At 46.0% G+C, this 19057-nt stretch overlaps 1 protein-coding gene across 11 annotated transcripts in view; it reads right to left on the reverse strand.

Annotated features, from left to right (window-relative positions):
* The window catches only part of EPN3 (epsin 3), a 421892-nt gene that overhangs the window by 116171 nt on the left and 286664 nt on the right, over positions 1-19057 (reverse strand). For all 11 annotated transcript variants that reach the window (XM_078654449.1, XM_078654444.1, XM_078654446.1 and 8 more), the window contains one exon: positions 4144-4297. In XM_078654449.1, the coding sequence (XP_078510575.1) occupies positions 4144-4297 (154 nt within the window). The remainder of the gene's footprint in view (positions 1-4143; positions 4298-19057) is intronic.

Genomic DNA, 19057 nt, shown 5'->3' on the forward strand with positions numbered 1-19057 from the left:
ATCTGCCAACTCGGGGACCCCGGTAAGAATGATGGTGTATGGGGTCGCCTCAGGAGGCAGATGTATCGGGCGCCTATACCTAGTGCATTTCCTCTCATTGGTCTGAGGTTGAAAGGACTGAGCTTTGTGTGCAATATGTGGCGGCTCCTTCAGCCTAGCTGGCTGAGTATTTGATTCCAGGGGGGCCGGGGTTATTTGAGAGTTATCTATAATGCCATTTGGCTTTATATTCCCTTCTGATAGGGTGGATTTTGGGGTGTTTTGTGTGGCCCTCTTAGTGGATTGAGTGTTTACGGCTCTTTCGAGCTGAGGGGGCTGTGGTCGGGTGACTGGTAAAGAAGGTTTAGAAGGTTGGGCCAGTTTAATTGGTTCTTTGGGTTTCCCCTCCCCTGTGGTGAGTGTGCCTAATGTTTTCTGTGTGAAAACTGGGGTGTTTAGTTTTGCTAACTGTTTTTCTATGGTCATGAGGCTCTTTTCCATAGGCTGCAAATGGCGTTTTAACAGCTCCCCCACGCTTTTTATGAGGATATCGTGTAGTGTTGCACAAACAGTGCATGATTCCTGTGAGCCACCCACCGCTCCCCGAGCCTCTAAGATCTCTCGCGGATCAGTGTTTTGAGAAGTCAAGATGTATTCTACATTTTTAGTAATAGGAGTTGACTGATCTAACACGATTGTGTCACTGTTTGGAATGAGCGAAGTCTTGGTGTTATGGGAATCAAGAGTGATCCCATGTAAATTCGTCTCTATGTTTTGCCTCTTGGCTATGGCACCCTCCCGTCTGCCCGTGGAATTCGGCTCTACTGTATCCACATAATTGTGGGAAGATTGTAAGTCTGGTGTTTTTTCCAAATCATCACTGTAGTTTGACCCTAGTGACAGTTGGGTAGCAGATAAATCCACGGTGTTTGGGACCGTGTGTATTAGGACATCGATATTTTCTGCTTGATTAAGCAGCGGAGTAATCGGACCCTGGTGGATAGGAGTTTGGGCAGAAGCTAGAGGCCCCATAGATGTTCTTCTCGCAGCCTCCAATTCATGTGATACCCTACGTTCTAGCAAGTGTATACTTTTCTCAATCACTTCATTAGTCTTGGTAATGAATAGGTCTATAGGGCCTGTTATCTCGGTGACTTTAGGGGTCTTTTTCCTTCTAGTACTCCTATTCATTTCTGCACGGTAGAAAGCAAGATCAATGGTAATTGGATAAACTAGGCTGTCCACAATACACAAACAGCCGCGTGGGTCAACGCGGTGTCTGACAGGGGATAAAGGAAACAAGGAAGAAAAGAAGAATAAAATACCGTGGCCCAGTCAAGTCCCTCACAGTCTTGAACGGGCTTAAACGGGCCCGCCCTTGGCCCGGGCTTCGCCCGGCGTCCCGCGAGACGGGGGTGACGCTCTATTTCAGCGCCTCCTGGCGCGCAAATGACGCGGCGTGCGCCGCTCGGGATGCTGGGTATTGTAGTTTTTCCCCCTCAGACCGCGCTCCACTCGGCAACCAGGCTCCAAGGTGGTAAAGGAGTCGGGCAGCGGGAGGCGGGAGGGCAAGCACCCGGGTTCTGTTGGTCCTGAACAGGCAAGTGGACGTCAGGGTAAGAGGCAGCAAGGGCTTTCCAAAGTCAGAATGATTCCCCCCTCGACCGGGGTGACGCTCTATTTCAGCGCCTAATGGCGCGCAAATGACACGGCGTGCGCCGCTCGGGATGCTGGGTATTGTAGTTTTTCCCCCTCAGACCGCGCTCCACTCGGCAACCAGGCTCCAAGGTGGTAAAGGAGTCGGGCAGCGGGAGGCGGGAGGGCAAGCACCCGGGTTCTGTTGGTCCTGAACAGGCAAGTGGACGTCAGGGTAAGAGGCAGCAAGGGCTTTCCAAAGTCAGAATGATTCCCCCCTCGACCGGGGTGACGCTCTATTTCAGCGCCTAATGGCGCGCAAATGACACAGCGTGCGCCGCTCGGGATGCTGGGTATTGTAGTTTTTCCCCCTCAGACCGCGCTCCACTCGGCAACCAGGCTCCAAGGTTGTAAAGGAGTCGGGCAGCGGGAGGCGGGAGGGCAAGCACCCGGGTTCTGTTGGTCCTGAACAGGCAAGTGGACGTCAGGGTAAGAGGCAGCAAGGGCTTTCCAAAGTCAGAATGATTCCCCCCTCGACCGGGGTGACGCTCTATTTCAGCGCCTAATGGCGCGCAAATGACACGGCGTGCGCCGCTCGGGATGCTGGGTATTGTAGTTTTTCCCCCTCAGACCGCGCTCCACTCGGCAACCAGGCTCCAAGGTTGTAAAGGAGTCGGGCAGCGGGAGGCGGGAGGGCAAGCACCCGGGTTCTGTTGGTCCTGAACAGGCAAGTGGACGTCAGGGTAAGAGGCCGCAAGGGCTTTCCAAAGTCAGAATGATTCGGCAATCTAGCAGGCGGACCACATCCTCTTCTCAAGGGTTGAGTTAGTGTAATATGTCAACCATTGGTGGCGGGGCTAATACTTCAATCAATGGGGCAAAGCTATCCTTAAAGCCAACACAGAAAAGTAAAGTGAAAATTGTGCATTTTAAACATACTTGCTAAATCCGATACAATTAGAACAAACATGTTTTAATGTAGTTAACAAGGTTTATAGGTTACTGACAAAGCTCTTTAAAATAAGCGTGAGTTGACATTCATGCTAACATATGCACAATGAAATTATAAGCAAGTAACTCAACCAAGAAAGTGAAGTAAGAACAGAAAACACCTCCCATGCTTGCAAAGGGAGGTTGAAGTATTAAGTGATGCGGTAGAGAAGACGGTGAGTGATGCCTCTAGAAGGAGGATACTAATATAAAACGTGTTAGTGACACATGAGGCATTACCTTCAAAAGCTAAGTCACTTTGATGATGACGGGCAAGTCCACTGATTGTGAATCCCAGGACTATCTATTACGCCAAGCGGTTAATACAGCTATACGCTTAATATGACTGGGCTGCGTTTCTAAACAGTAATCGTTGAACTAGTGAAGACATACTGGGCAGTGACTATATAACCGTGCTGGCGGCAGGCGTTGAAGATTTTAACAGTGAACGTAAACATGCTGTATTACACGAGTCATACGTGCTGGCGGTGTGCATTCAAACTTTTTATAGTGAGCGTGACCTGTTGTGTTACGATAATTGCGCTCCGTGGTGAAACACGCAAAATAACGACAATATGCAAGATTAAACAAAGCTCACCTCACAGATAGTTGCCAAGAGGATACCGAGCAGGGGATTCGCTTAGTATGCCAGCGATTAACAACAACTCTAGTTGCTCACAGCCTGGGCAAAGCAAGGAAGGACAAATGTCAAATAACAAGCGCTGACATCAATGTCTTCTTGCGGGGGCTGTTTGCAGAGTCATGACGTCGACTTCACTCTTTTTTCTGCTGTCCCACTTGGACGGACTTGGCCTGACTTCCTGCTGGCGTAAAAGGTTTATTATCTTCTTTATGGGGCCATCTGTTTCGCCCCATAAAGATAACAAAACTTTTATGCCAGCAGGAAGTCAGGGCAGTCCGTCCAAGTGGGATGGCAGAAATAGAGAAAACTGCACGTCACAAGCTCTTTCCCAATGGCCGGCCACCGTTTAGCATAAATGGTAACGCCGGCCAATGGGAAAGAGGGGCGGGGCTTAAAGCCCGCTAGAGAAAGCTCCTCGGATCATAAGATCCCGCCAGCGAGACTGCGCATGTGCGCAGTCTTACACTAGGCTTCGACCTAAAAAAGATAGCACCAGAGAGAATTGGGGAAGGAGAGGTTCACAAAGGAATTGTTAAAATAAATGAGGTATTGGTGAATGTATTATGTGTAAGGAAAAGTAATTTTATGACATTGCAACATGTGGAAAGACATGTAAAGGAGGAAAGACATTGAGAGAGGAACAAGCAAGCAATGAGATGTTATGTTGCAGGTTAAACATCAGAAATGTGACTAAAGGAAAGGCAGAAAGAAAAAAAAAGGTAAAAGTGAAAAAAATGCGAGAAAGGAGAAAAGTGATGGAAATAAAGGAATAAAAAAAGAAGACCAAATAGAAAGGAATGCGAGAGTAAAGTAGGAAAAGAAGGGCAGAAAAAAGACAGAGCCAAGGAGCAGTAAAAGACTAGGAGCTCGTAGGAGGAAGTTTGCAGACCACTTACTATTCTGTTGCCAAGGAGGGGACAGCGAATCATTTGGAAGAGCACCCCATACATGAGATGTTTCAGTGCTGCCAAGTGGTGCTCCCCAAGGATCTGAGGATAGCTGTAATGTCTGTGCTGGTCCAAAGAGATCCACGAGTTCCCCAATGGTGGACTGTAAAATAAGTGGAGCATGAGGTAATTAATAATTTTGAAATTCCAAGTAAGCCAGATTCTGACACTCGAGTGGTAGCTATTAATTTGAGAAAGACCTCTACAAAAAAGATGTTTAACATAAGGTAAAACTCATTCTTTCCATCAGATTTATCATTACCATTCACTTCTGTTTCAATAAATCTACTAAGTTCAAATCAAACTACTTCTAGTCGGATGACTGCTATTGTTGTAAAATAAGAATCTTACCACATACAAGTAAGTACATATCAGTAATGTGGTGTGAAGTGAAGATGATTCCTTCAGAGAGACAGACTGTTACAAAACAAAGAAACATAGGGCACATGCTTGTACTTACAAAATGTATTCACAAACAGTACAAAAATGAACTACCAGTTAGCAGTTTGTGAGTACTCACCCTCCTCTCCTAGGGTGCCAGTTCAACCAAACAGATCCCCAGTCTCCAAGAGCATTTTCTGTTTTTAATACAATTGAGAGTGATGCTTCATATAATCTGTTTGCTGAGCATTTTCTGGTTCAAGACTGGCTCCCACCATGTTTTCTTTTAACCACTAATTCTACGGAAGTGAGCCATTTCTCTCTGCATATGATTACAGAAAGGTGAGGTAATTCTGGGAAAGTGATGCAATACATCTAGGGAAATTCTATAGTGCAGTGACTCTCACAAGACCCTACAACTACAATATTCATTCATACAATATTCATCTCGACTAAACAAAGCAAATTAGAAAAAGGCCCTAAATAATTTCTCAGATTTGGTGAATGGCAATACATTTGTAATGGCAGTGTTTCTGTAATTTGGGTCAGAAAGTTTGGATTACCAGGTGAATTAATTACTATTAATGACCTATTTACAGGCAGGCAGTTAATTCTGAAAGAGCCAGTGACATGAGTGAAAAGATCTTCAAACAATCACAACACTGGAGGTGAGTTTAAGGAATTTACTGGAGATCAGTATAACGCGACAGACAGAGCAGGTAGGAGCCAGCAACTGTCCTTTGCCACAAGCTAGATTCCAACCTTAGCAATAGTAGTCAAGGTGGCACATGCTCTAGGTTCTGGGCACTAAACTTAACAGATCTTTCCCCTATAAATAAAACCCCAAAATACATACGTACATAGCTAAATTAAGACCCAGACTAATAAAGGAAAAAAACAAAATAATATGGAAACATAGAATACATACTTAGATCAAAATGGAAGACCAACATAATCTTTAAAGAAAATAATATGAATACATAAAATACATACTTTAGCACTAACATGCATCAAATGGCAGAACAATATCATTCTTTATCACAGATTAAAATTGAAGACCAACATAGTATTTCAACTGTGCTGGTGTTCTCTTTACCCTTTTCGACCATCCTGTAACAGGATCTCAACGCACAGGTGAAAATGTGCTCCGTTCATATAGAATATTTTCTCTCCCACTCGGTTTGGACAACCTCTCCTTATTCCACCATTTCCCATCGCTTAATTGAACCACTCTGTCCTTGACCATTACAAATTCCAATGGATTGTAAAATGTGGAGTGACCCTTGGCAATTATTCCGGTTAACCTCACCTTAACCTAACCTCCTGTTTTGAACGTAACTCTGCGTCACCCTTTTGTTGCCTCCTTGCCCATGTACTTCCCTTGACCCATCTCAAAACTGTCCTTCACTTGCTCATGCTTCGCATCTGCCACTTTTAAGTCACTCATCCAAGGCCTAACTAGTTTTGTAGCAGTCATCCTACCTTTCAATAAAGCAAATGGTGACACATTGGTAGGGGCACTCAGAATTTGTTGTGGGCTTTACGCACCTCTCTGACTTTTTGCTCCCAATCCAAGCCATTAGCTACCGACAACTGAATACTGTTCTTGATGAACCGGTCACGACATTCGACTACGCCATTACTGCAGGGATGGTATAAGGAGGTTGTAATATGCTTTATGCCCCAATGGTATATGAACTTTAGTAACTCTTTAGATACAAATTGCACCCCATTGTTGGTAACCAGCTCAACTGAAGCACCCTCTCAAGAACAGAGACTGCAAAAATTCTATAACCCCCTCCGTATTAGCGGACTACACAAACTGCACCTCAGGCCAAAGTGTGCTGTAACCCACCAATACCAAACCATACCTTTTCCGTTCGTTCATTAGATACATTGGTCTAATGATCCAATGACATCCAGACCCAACTTGTACCAAGGTTTATCCGGAAGATATATCGCTTTAACCGGACTGGGAAAAATAACTGAAGTCTTGTCACTCACTGCACAAGCCACACAATCTCGGACATAAAGCTCCACTCTTCAATCCATTCACAGCCACCAAAAGATCTCCCTGATCCTCCTCTTCAAGGCTCCAATGCCCATGTGTCCTTCATGAGCCAATACCAAGACTTTACCCTGTATTTTCAATGGAACCACCAACAAATCCGTCATTCTCATCACCCCTCCTTCATACTCCATTCCAAAAGCACATGCTTAAAAAAGCTCACATCTGCGCTAGAGTCTTTGGGCATCCATCCTATGCCTAACATGCCAGGAACCCCTTAAATCACTTGATCCTCTAGCACAGTAGTCTTCCACTCTTTCTCTGATATGCACCAAACACCAGATCATTCCAATGACACCACCATGCAAAAATCTCTCTCGCACTCAACATCCATCTCCCCATTATTGAGTGGCAATCTGGACGAGCAGTCCACAAAGACATTCTTTGCACCGGGAATATATTCCAACCGCAATTAAATGCCATCATCCTATAATGCCAGTGGCATTGCTGACCCCCTTTGTGGTAAATACATTCACCAAAGGCTTGTGGTCCATACGCATAAACTCAGAACCCCAAAGATATTTTCGGAAATGTTCCACACCCCACCAGCAAGCCATAGCCTCTCCCTCAATTACAGAGTAAGTAGATTCTGCTCCCCACAAAGCTTATGATGCACATTCCACTACTTCGTCCCTGCCCTGCCCTCTCTTCCAATGTTTTATCCAAGGTTAGGTTCTGCGTCGTCAAAAGTTTCTCTTGGATCTGTTTGTTGTTTGTTATTTCCACTAATTGATCGCTTGGTATATTGTCCTCAAAGGTTTTGAAGTCACATATTGCAGGTAAAACGTTGAAATCACTCATGAAACGCTTCCCTACTTTACCCTGTAGTTGCTTCCTCATAAAGTGTGTGCCTTTCCATAATGATTTTCGCTTCTTCTTGAATCGAGAATCCCTCAATTTGATGGCTGAGGAATACTCATGTACAGCATCACCCTTCACCAAAACATACAGATGAGTTCTTTACATTCAGTGCCCAGAGAAAGGCACAATAAAGCAGGATTTTTCTTTTGGGTGAAAACTTCCACCTCAATGGTCTCTAAATAGGCTTCAAATCCCTCTGACCAGGCTTCCCATTCTACTGGAAGATTACCCGGTATAGACAGAAAAGGGAAGGGAAAGGCTTTAGTACTGATTGATGCATTTTATCACTAGGATTGATTGTTAATACTACGATAACCAGAACATAATATTTACCACCAAAAAGATCACAGTTGCAAATGTTGAAAAGCAAGTTACTTACGTTCTGTAACAATATATATGGTAGCGACAAATTCTAGTTGTGGATTCCTTAACTAATTTCTTTCAGGCGTCATTCTGGATCAGGAGATTTTTCATTAGCAATAATACCTCTGCGCGTCGGTAGGCAGTGATCGGCTCCGCGTCTGTGTCGTGCTCGCCGGAATGGAGGTGGTGAGACCTACAAAGACATTGCCCGGACATTTGCTACTTAACACTCCTTTCCATGCCAGAAGCGCAGGCGCATGAAAGATATTGACCAGGGGTGTGTCAAAACTAGAGCCCTTTAGGGAAGTCCCTCTCTCTAGAAATCAGTTCGCAGAGCCGGGCGAATGGGTGGGACGGTGAGGAATCTACAACTAGAATATGTCTCTACCAGATACATGGTTACCGAAGGTAAGTAACTTGCTCATCTGATAGACTTGTAGATGTAGATTCTTTACCTTAAAATAAATACTCCAGAAAAACAATCCCCGGAGGAGGACCTGCGAACCCAGATCACATGAGGAAGTCCTGGAGGACCAAACGGGCAAAGTACCAGTCCTCTGGACTTGCCTGTCCAAGCTGTAGTGTTGGGCAAATGTGTAAAGGGATGCCCATGTTACCGTCTGCCAGATACCCAGGACTGCGACTCCGCATGCTAACACAGTTGTGGCCGCTGTTGCTCTAGCAGAGTGAGCACGTAACGCCACAGGGGGTTCCTTCGTTGCCAATGCATAGCACAATTTAATGCAGATAACCACCATCGAGAGATGGTGCGATCCTGTACTGCCTGAACTTTCTAGGCACCCACATAGCCAATGAAGAGTTGATAGTCCACCCGCAAGTCTTTGGTACGATGAAGATGAAAAGACAGTGTATATTTGGGTCCAGGAGGGGGAGTCTCCTCTTCCTTGGAGGGATGCGGGGCGGGTTAAAGGAGGGCAGAGTAATGGATTATCCCACATGAAAGGGCGTGACCACTTTAGGGAGGAACAAAGCTTTTGTTTGAAGCACCACTTTATTTGGATGGACAGACAGATGGGGCGGTTTGGAAGACAGCCTGGAGCTTGTTAACTCTGCGAGCAGAGGTGATGGCAATGAGGAAAGCGCTCTTAAGGGTTAGAAGCCTAAAAGAGCAGTTGTAAAGAGGCTTGAAGGAAGCAGACACAGAAAAGTCAAAACCAAATTAAAATCCCATTGGTGCATTATGAAAGGAGGTGGAGGAAACAAGCGAGTAATGCCCTCAAGAAACCTATTGACAATGGGAGATTTAAAAAAAGAAGGCTGATCTGAAAGACTCAAAGTCAGAGCTAGCCGAAAGATATCCCTGAAGGGTGCCCAAAGCAGAGGATTGCTGGGCCAAAGAAAGTATGTACAACTGAATCACTGAAAGAGGGGCAGAAAGGAGATCAACAACCTTTGCTGTGCACCATGCCACAAATGTGTCCCATCTACAGGCATATACCGTTTTAGTAGAGGGATGCCTGGCTGCCACAATGAAATCACAGACTTTGGGCGGAAGGTCGACAGCTGTCAACTGCAGCTGCTCAATCTCCACACAAAAAGGTAGAGACTGGACAGGTACAGGTGAAGAACTGTCCCCTGCAGCTGTATAAGAATATACTCTTGAAGGGGAAGTCTGATCGGAGGATCGGTGGCCATGCTCAGAAGGTCAAATACCAGACTCATCGTTCCCAATCCATAGCCACAAGAATGACTTGAGCTGGTTGTGCTTGATCGTCTTGAGCATGGTTGAGGTGCAAGTCCTCATAAAACTTTTTTAATTGAAGGAGACACTCCGGCTCCTGGAAAAGTGGGGAGGCATGTAGTCATCTCAGAAGGAGGCTCCGGTGAAGGAAGGTATAGAGCAACAACGCTCTGAGTCCCACATCGAGTCAGCCGAAGGATGAGGTCAAGTTGAAGAACACCTTTACTTCTTCAACTTCTTGTGCTTACCTGAATGCCCCGAAGATTTCAAATGGGACAAGGAGTGAGGGCTCCGTGACCGTTCTTGGGACCTTCCTCTTGATCGAGAATGGGAGAGACGTAGAGCAGAGTGCCAGGCTTCCAACAGCTTTCAATTGCTCCCGCAAAGCTTTCGGAGTCATGGCCCGGCACAGAGAACGACTTCGGGTCATGGTTGTGCTCCAAGCACCAGAGGCGCACACGGTGCGGATCAGTTACAGACCTCATCCGATGACAGCATCCGCAGGGCTTGAATCCGGTCCTACGCTGGAACACCTCGACATCACCAGGAGTCCAAGACTCAGAAAAAATGTCAATAAAAGTAAAAAAATAAAATAAACAACTGCTAAGGCGTAGCTATCTCTGGATCTGCACTTAAGCCTGCGCGAAAAAATAAAGAACTGACATCAGTACACCCAGGCGGCATCTATGTAGGTTCGGCAATGTCATTTCCGGCACGCATGATCCTGATGATGGGCGCAAAGCCGACTTACGCTGCCTACCTATGTTTGGGGTACTAATAAAAACATCTCCAGATCCAGACTGACACCAGGGGGAAATTCTGAGGAAAGGAATCTACCACTAGAAGTCTCCATCAGATACATTTTATAAAGGGAACTCCCTCCTACACTGAAAGAAATTATCCTTACAATGCCTGTTGCAAAGTCTTTGCTTTAGGGGACTACTTCCAGGATTGTGGAAAACAGCCTTCTGAAGAAACCTTCCAAGATTCCAGAGGTCTGGCTCTGCTGTGAACAGCTTGTAACTAAATAGGGAACATGCAGTCTGAAGTGCCTGAAACTGAAGTGGTACGAGCCAGAAGAAGCACGACAACCATTAGGAAAAAGACTAGATGAGGGATACAGTCCTGGGGAGACTTAAGGTACTGTTACTGCTGTGCTGTCAGGATCAGAGTGTAGAGACAAGTTGAAATCCCATGTCATCCCTGAATTCCTATTCGGACGTATCTGTGTAACTAACACAGAACACACAGCTTGAACTGGTGGAAACGGAGAAGAGTAAGAGAAAAACTCCAGCCTACATTTTATTTCTGATGAATTAGCCTCAGGTCATGGTAACAGAACTTCAAGGACCATGTATTCAACTAATGCACATGCAGATAGCAAACATCAAGGAAGGAGCACAGGATCACCAATCAGATCGACAGCAGTAGCTATCATTAGCATTCAACAAATTTAGATACCAGACAGATATTCCAGGACACCAAGAAAATCACTCAACATCACTGCAACTCATCGAGGATGCTTACTCCACACTTTCAAGGGTCTGAAACCCTTTTTAAATACAGCTTATCATTACTCGCTGGCCTGAATTTAGGCTTTAGAAAGTTTCCAAGTTTGACCATAAAACTGACTAGCTGAAGCCACGACCAAGCCAATAACATTGACCCAACCACATTAGCTCGTGGGTCAGTCTTATTTGGACTCTAGGTCTGAAAGGATTTTCATGAGGGAACTTCTTTTAGAAGATATTGATTTTTCCACCAACTGATACTTAATGGTTTATTTCCTACTGATTCCAACAGGATTTCTATTCTGTGCCTAGTAACATTTGAATTACTTACTCACGTTTCTTCTCTTTTTCTACACTGAAAAAATAGAAGTTTTTATTTCCTGCCTCTTCCAATATCTCTACTACCATTTCATTCAGTTTACATATGCCTCAATCCTTTCCTATTTCTGCTTATCCCTATGATTGAGTTTATCTCCTCACTTAACTCTTTACTCAGATCGCTTAAATTTTAAAAGTGTATGATCTTTATCTGTGTGGGAAGGTAGGATCCTTCTAGCATGGTTACCCCCACTTTTTGCCTGGTGTCAATGTGTTTTTGACTAGTGTGACTGGGATCCTGCTACTCAGGACCCCAGTCACAGTGCTTCCTCCCTAAATTTACTACGGTAAGTACTTCTGTACATCCACAATTGGTTACTGGTGTACCCGAATAAGTCCCTAGAATATGGTTCAAAGGTACCCAGAGCATCAGTACACCAGGGGTCTCCCAAGGGCTTCAGCATGCATTGTTCCACCCATGAGACAACTTAAACTGTGATTACAGGCACGCCATTGCAGCCTGTGTACGTTGGTGCTAGCACCACTAACAACAGATATAAGTTTGAAGTGTAGTGATCTCAGATATAAGAAACCTTATAAGTCACCTTTAAGGTAGGCCTTTCAATCATGAAGGCAGGATGCTGGGTTAGAAGTGTGAGGGAGCCCTTGCATGAGCAGGACACCCCTACAAACCCCAGTGTCGATTCTCCAGGTTCTTTTAAGTATGGAAAGTAGTGTCTGCTTCTTATGGTAACCCCCACTTTTTGCTGATGTATCACTGTTTTTGGTCTAGTCTGACTGGGATCCTGCTATCCAAGACCCCAGTCTATCTGCTTTCTCCCTTAACTTGCTTATTTGTACTTTAGGGACACTCCAGATTGGATACTGGGGTACCCTTATCAGTCCCTAGTATATGGTACACCATGTACCCAGGTCATAGGTACCCCAGAGGCCTCCCATGGGCTGAATCATGTATTATGCCACCCTGAGAGGCCATTCAAATTGTGAGAGGGTGCCCCTGCATAAGCAGAGCCCCTCTGCACCCTTCAAAGACCATTCTCCAGGGTTGTCTGTTATGCAGCCAGACATATATGTTTAAATGCATTATAACCTTGCAGTAAATGCTAACTTTTAAACGGCTGCTTAGAAACATATTGTGTGTGGTGTCAAACCCCTTGGAATCATACCTCCACACCAGTAACTGGTGTGGGAGGTATGATTCCACCCTTCCAAAGGGACATATGTGGGTCACTGATCTACCCGGCACCAGCTTTCTTGACCTGGGCAGCACAAAATGGACGCTGCCAGCTACAGACAAGATTCTGCTGTCCTGCTGCTGAGCCAAGCTTGAGCAGAGGAAGACATGGCAATAGCCATCCTGTCACAGGAAGGTGTGACCACCTCCCAGACAGGGTTTAGTGTATTGGGGCTGGGTGGGTGCACTCAGAGTGCCAGAAAGTCTGCACTGGGGGCACATTTGGTGTCCCTGTGCATAGTCCAGCTCAAACCAGTTGTGGGAGCCATTGGCTCCTGCACAAAACTGGACAAAGGACATGGGTGTAGCCACCCCTCTGTCCTGCCCCTCCTCTAGGAGGGTCCACAGAATCCGTCCAAACCCTTCCAATGGGTATAAAGTGGGTTACCCGACTATAGGACTTTAGATTTTACCTGGACAAGATTCTGCTAAAAAGAAAACAAGTACTTCGACTGCCTGCTGGACGACTGAAGAATCTCCCTTGGAGTAAAGGAGTTACTCACCTGCAAAAGCAGGCACCTAAATGCATCTGACCGGTTTGCTTCTCCCGAGCTCCTGAGGACTCTGAAAATTTCAGCAACAGGTGGATTTTCAAAGGTCCCTGAGGTCGATCTGCCCTCTCAGCAATTGAGACCAGCATCCCGCGTGGGGACCGTGCAACCCGGACTCCTGTGCACCGCATACATTTGCAGTTGCATAGGCTTAGTGATGATTACCGAGCTTGTGCATTGGCCTCCGTGTAGTCCTGACCCCGAGCAGTATTTGTACCGAAGATTTCAGGCCTCCACTCCTCAAGTGTCCTGTGGGCTGGTACTTTGCAAACTTGCTTGAGGTCTCCTCGCGATCCCTGGTCTGTTGGCATGTGGGTCCTGGCAAGGGTCACCAGGTTTGTTTTTGGGCTTACCTGGTTGCTCCAGACGTGCCCTGACTCTGCAGTGCTTGAAGAGTCCCCTGGACCTTGCTGGTCCACACCGTAACCGTTTCCTCTGACAGCGTGGGTTGCATTTGCCAAGGCTGGTTGGTGCTCCAGCTAGACATCGAACCCTCGGCACTCGACATCCTTTGTGGGACTGCTCACCTCTGGATCCTGGTCATCCTCGATGTCTCCTGGTCCCCGTGGCTGCAGAGTCATGCAACCCTCCTTCACTCCTGAAGCATTGACATCAGTGGCCAATAGACCACAGAGCCCTTGGTCACCTGAAGTGACCCAGACTCTGTCCCCTCTGCTTTCAGGTTCCTCTTACCTCGAACCCAGGCTTGGATTCCACAAGACACTCTTCGCCCTCCTGGCAGCAGTACTTCTTTGCAGCTCTCCATTGAAAACAACAAAGGGTTCCGACACCACCTGATCCCTATGCACCATGCTCCTCTGGGATAGGTAACACCGGTACCTCGGTACTCACTGGTGGGATGGGCTTAGAACCTCCTATGTTCCAAAGTGTTTGCTTGAAGTCCTATTGGAAGTGTCCTTAAACTGTAAATTTGCAACTGAGACTTTCCCATAGAGTTGTACGGAGCACGGGTCAGTGTTTCCTCACTGCACCCGCCCTCTGTGGGCTCCCTATGTCACTCCTCTGGGTGGTTCCTTGGGGTTTCAGCGATTCTACGTGCCCTAGGCACTGTGTCTAGTCAAGTCGTTGTTATACCATTTTGTTAGTTTATGGTTTGTTCTCCCCCTGGAGCCAGCTGTGTATTGTGCTATTTACGAATGTCCTATTGATTCAGTATTGTGTACTTTGTGCCCTAGTCTAGCAGAGTGTGTTATATTAATAAATACATATTTTTATATAAACACTGTGTGGTTATCCTTTCATTTAGTCATTTAAGGGGTGATATTCTGGTAAAACAAGCTGCTTTACATTCCTTCACGATTAACCCTGAAGGCTGCTCTCCATAGCTACCACTAGGATAGTTTTCAATAAGGTTATCTTTGACCTCATACATCATAAGGGTCGTGTGGACTGGTACAGGGTGCCCACTTTAATTAGTGGACAGCATATACCAGGCCACCTTCTCACATGGCCAGCCAGTTTGATACAAATAGTGGCCATCCGTCACTTACCGATGGCTAACTATACAGTAGCTATGCCAAACCTGGGCATATTTGTTATCAAACATGTTGGAATCATACCAGATATCATACTGGTGGCATGATTCCAAACACTGGGGGCTCCTTCGGGAAGTGCTGCTGCTGACCCCAGGCACGATTCGGCCCTCCTGCTGCGGAGCACGAGAAGGGGAATGTAGAAAAGGTTTTCTGTCACAGGGAGGTGTGATCACCTCCCAAACAGGACTTAGTGTATTGGGCTGGGGTGGGGACGCTTGCTAGTGCCACCAGACTGTTTTGAAGGACCCATTTGGAGCCATTCTTGCATTCTCCAGTTTGGGCCAGTTCAGAAAGCCCTTTAATCCCACTCTGAAGCACAACTGGACAAAGGACATGGGAGTATCCTCCCCTCTGTCCAGGCCCTCCTCTGGGAGAGACCCAGAGTCATCCTAACCCCTTTCCTTAGGTACTGAAGGGCTTATCTGTGGGTGGGTCCTCAGATTCATCATGGGACAAGACTTAAGCCTGAAACCACGTCACTCTTCGACCGTCTGAACACTTGGAATCAAGACTGCATCACGGAAGACTCCTGCTGCTCCTAGTCTCGCTGTTCTGCAAGTTTTCTTCGCTGTCTGTGCTTCTTCCAGGATCTCAAGGCCACCCAAAATAATCTCCCTTGGAGTGAGGGAGTCGCTCCACTGCATCTGCAGGCCCTTCACTGAAGCTGCACTGTCTGCTGCTCCTGATGTCCCACAGACTTCGAAAGGCTCAGCAACACAGGTGGTGGTTTTGCAACTGCCTCTAGGACTAACCTGTCCTCTGTGCAATTTTGAGGCCAGTATGCCTCATCGGAACCGCTGGGACCGAACCCCTGTGCACCGCGTAAACTTACCGTTGCCAAGGCTTAGCCTCCAGCATCTCATCCTGCCAAGATCAGCGTCCTCACCACATCCTCTGCACTGTGGGCCTTCATCTTTGGTGAGCTCCTAGAAGTCCTCTCGCATCTCCTGTGCCTTCGGCCTGTGGGTTCTCTTGAGGGTCTTCTCCTGCTCCAGTGGACCCCCCCCTGCTTGTTCGGTGCCTACAAGTGGTGACTCCATTGGACCTTGCTGGTCCCAACGTTGCTCCTTCACTTTCCATGTCTGTTGCAGCAGTCAAGGCTTGCTGGTGCTCCCGCCAGAGACAGACTCCTTGGTTCTCGACTTCCAACGTGGGACATCTCATGCACAAATCCTGGTCTTCCTCAGAGTCGCCTGGTCCCCACAGCTGCAGCACAAGGTCACAGACAACTCTTCTAAACCGCCCAACATCATGCCTCCTGGTCAGCTCTGAGTGGCACAGGCTGTCCCCTCTGCTTTCAGGTTCTCCTCTTCAAGAATCCACCCTGCGATTCCACAGGACTCGCACATTCTTCTACAGTGGCATCTTTCCTAAAGTCCTCCATTTTGATCTACAGCAGTTTCTGACGTCAACCCGCACCAATGCACCCGGCTTCCTTGGTGTAGGTATCCTGGTTCCTGGGGTATCCATGGGTGAGGTGACTCTCCTACCTTTTGTCTTCCACATGGTTTCTTCAGGGTCAACTGAGAAGAGTCCTCCTCCAAAACTGCAACCGCGACTTTCCCGTTGACTTCTATTGTACATGCAGCTGTATTTCCACTCTGCACACAGCACCCGTAGGGTGCCCGGGTAATTAACTTGGGTGGTTGCTTGTGGCCCCAGCTCCTCTGAGTCTCCTGGTCCAAGTCCTGACATCGGTCACAGTTCGCATTCCATTTCTTTAGTATTTGGATTGGTCTCCCCTGGAGACCAGTGTTTTTTAGCCATTTACCTTATTTGCTATTTAAGTACTATTGGTTATATATTTCTGGGTAGCAGATATACGAACGTGTTGGCGAGTGTTGTGTAATAAATAGACATATACATATATACATACATATACATATATATATATATATACATATATATATATATACATACATATATATATACATACATATATATATACATACATACATACATACATACATACATACATATATATATATATATATACATACATACATACATACATACACACACTGCGTCGACAGTCCATTCTTTTGGAATTTGAAGGATATATATATATCTCAAGCAGAAACAAATCTCCTGCCTAACAACAGTTCGATTTCGAAGCTGACAAGGATCGTTTCATCATTAACTTGAATGTCTTTGAGGAGGACTAGAAGGCTTTTGGTGTCACGTAGATAGGTATCTGTTTTTTCAAAGAGATCGTACAGAAAACTATCGCAGTACCTAGACAAAGGTTCCAGTAGAGACCCAATGCCGGACACAATGGGTCTCCCTGGTGATGGGATCTTATTTTTATGCATCTTTGGTAGTACGTAGACATATGGGACCTTTTCTTGCTGATCCTTGTCAGCTTCGACATCGAGAGCCTCTACACTAGCCTTCCCCAGGATAAAACGCTAGAGGTTCTAAGTAGAGTGCTCGAAGAACCCCCATGGAAATACCAAGCTCCTAAACAATTTTTTCTGGAATGTGCCACCCTAGCTCTAAAAAGAACTATTTTGAGTTTGAGGGTAGCCTTTTCTTGCAGACTGGAGGAACTTCCATGGGGAGCACTTTCGCCCCAAGTGTAGCGGGGCTGTACGTTTTTGATTTTAAAAAGACGTTCATTCTGGGCGAGGGCAACCCCAGTCAGAATAACTTTATTCGGCTTACTCATAAGCCATACAAAGAAGAGAGAGGGCAACCCCTTTGCACAGCATATTGTATTTTGGAAAAGATACATTGACGACGTCCTTGCCATTTGGCAAGGACCAGAAGACACCCTGAGTGAATTCATCACGTGATAAACACCTGCGATAACAACTTGAAATTCACCCACGTAATGGATAAGAAGTCAATGATATTCCTTGACTTGGTCATCACCAAAGAAGAAGGGGGTCTAGAAACTAGAACTCACCATAAGCCCACTGCGAAAAACAATTCCCTGAGGTATGAGAGCTTCCACCCTAAGACACTAAAGGAGAATCTGCCATATGGCCAATTTCTCCGGTTAAGTAGAAATTGCAGTCAACTACAAGACTACCGCACCCAGGCTAAAGACCTAACCGAAAAACTTTCACACAGAGGCTCCCCAGATCACCTCTTAAAGAAGTGTCAAAAACGGGCTAGAAACCAACCCAGAGAGGCGCTCCTGGAGGATAAAGTCCGAGAGGACAAGGAACCACCTTTACCGTGTGTTACCACTTATAATACCCTTTCTAATCTGATGAAAAAATCCATAAACAAGCACTGGAGCATACTCAATACTGGGCATCTGCACTGGGAAAACCCCCTTTTTTCATTCAAGAGAGCAAAAAGTATCAGGGACACACTGGTGAACACCCGCCCAGGAAAAGAGACTACGGAAGAACCCACGACAGTGCTCAGTGCTTCGGGTCTCCCTAAAGTCACTGGGCACTATCCAGAACGCTCACATACAGGCCCTCCCACGGTATCCATGCGGTCCAGCTAAAAGTAGCTCAAAGTAAATTTAGAGATTTTTGTTGAGTGTACGACTTCAGGTCAAAGATATCCTTGGTTTTTTCACCACCCTTATCACGATGATGTGTAGTATCACGGTATGCCTTCAACAATGGAAAGTCGCACGAGCACACATGTTACTCAACATTTGCAAAGAAAATGAGGAGCATGTATGCACTGCAATAATGTCATGTAGGTCCTAGAAGTTTTTAGGAACGCATGACACCCACTCAAAAAACGAGCACTGCTGAGTGGGTATGATGTTGATTGAAATACATTTTCCAATTGTCTGAAGCTGAATTCGCATTACTGCACCTATTCACTACATTTGGCGTGAAATACACAGTATGGAGAATGAATGCACGCTGATGGTGAGTAACACCTCTCAAAAGATATCTACCAATGTGCAACTACTATGTTCTGTTCTATTGTTACAGATTGGTTTTACTAAGAAGGATGCAAGCACAGCAAACCGTAAGTAAGTACACGGTTTGACAGTTAGCTGAGTCGGGTATGGGTGCAAAGTAGCATGTGCGGACCTCCCTACTCAATTCACTTGGTCCTGACGAAAACCTAACAGAGCAAAAAGGTTGAAACAACTTGACCATATTTGCACTTTAACTGTGGTACTTTCCGGTCAATTCCATACCAGTAGAAGTACCTCACTTGGTTTTAATGGTGACACATGGCTCTAGAACAAAATAATTTAGAGAGTACATGTAGTACACCCTTTAATCCACTTTCACAACTCACAAAAATTACCAGCTCCGCTGCAGTCGCACGCGTCAAAGCACACCTGAGTGGCACTTGGTCACTCGGGTGGACC

Source organism: Lissotriton helveticus, chromosome 7 (genome assembly GCF_964261635.1).
Source record: "Lissotriton helveticus chromosome 7, aLisHel1.1, whole genome shotgun sequence".
Taxonomy (NCBI): Eukaryota; Metazoa; Chordata; class Amphibia; order Caudata; family Salamandridae; genus Lissotriton; species Lissotriton helveticus.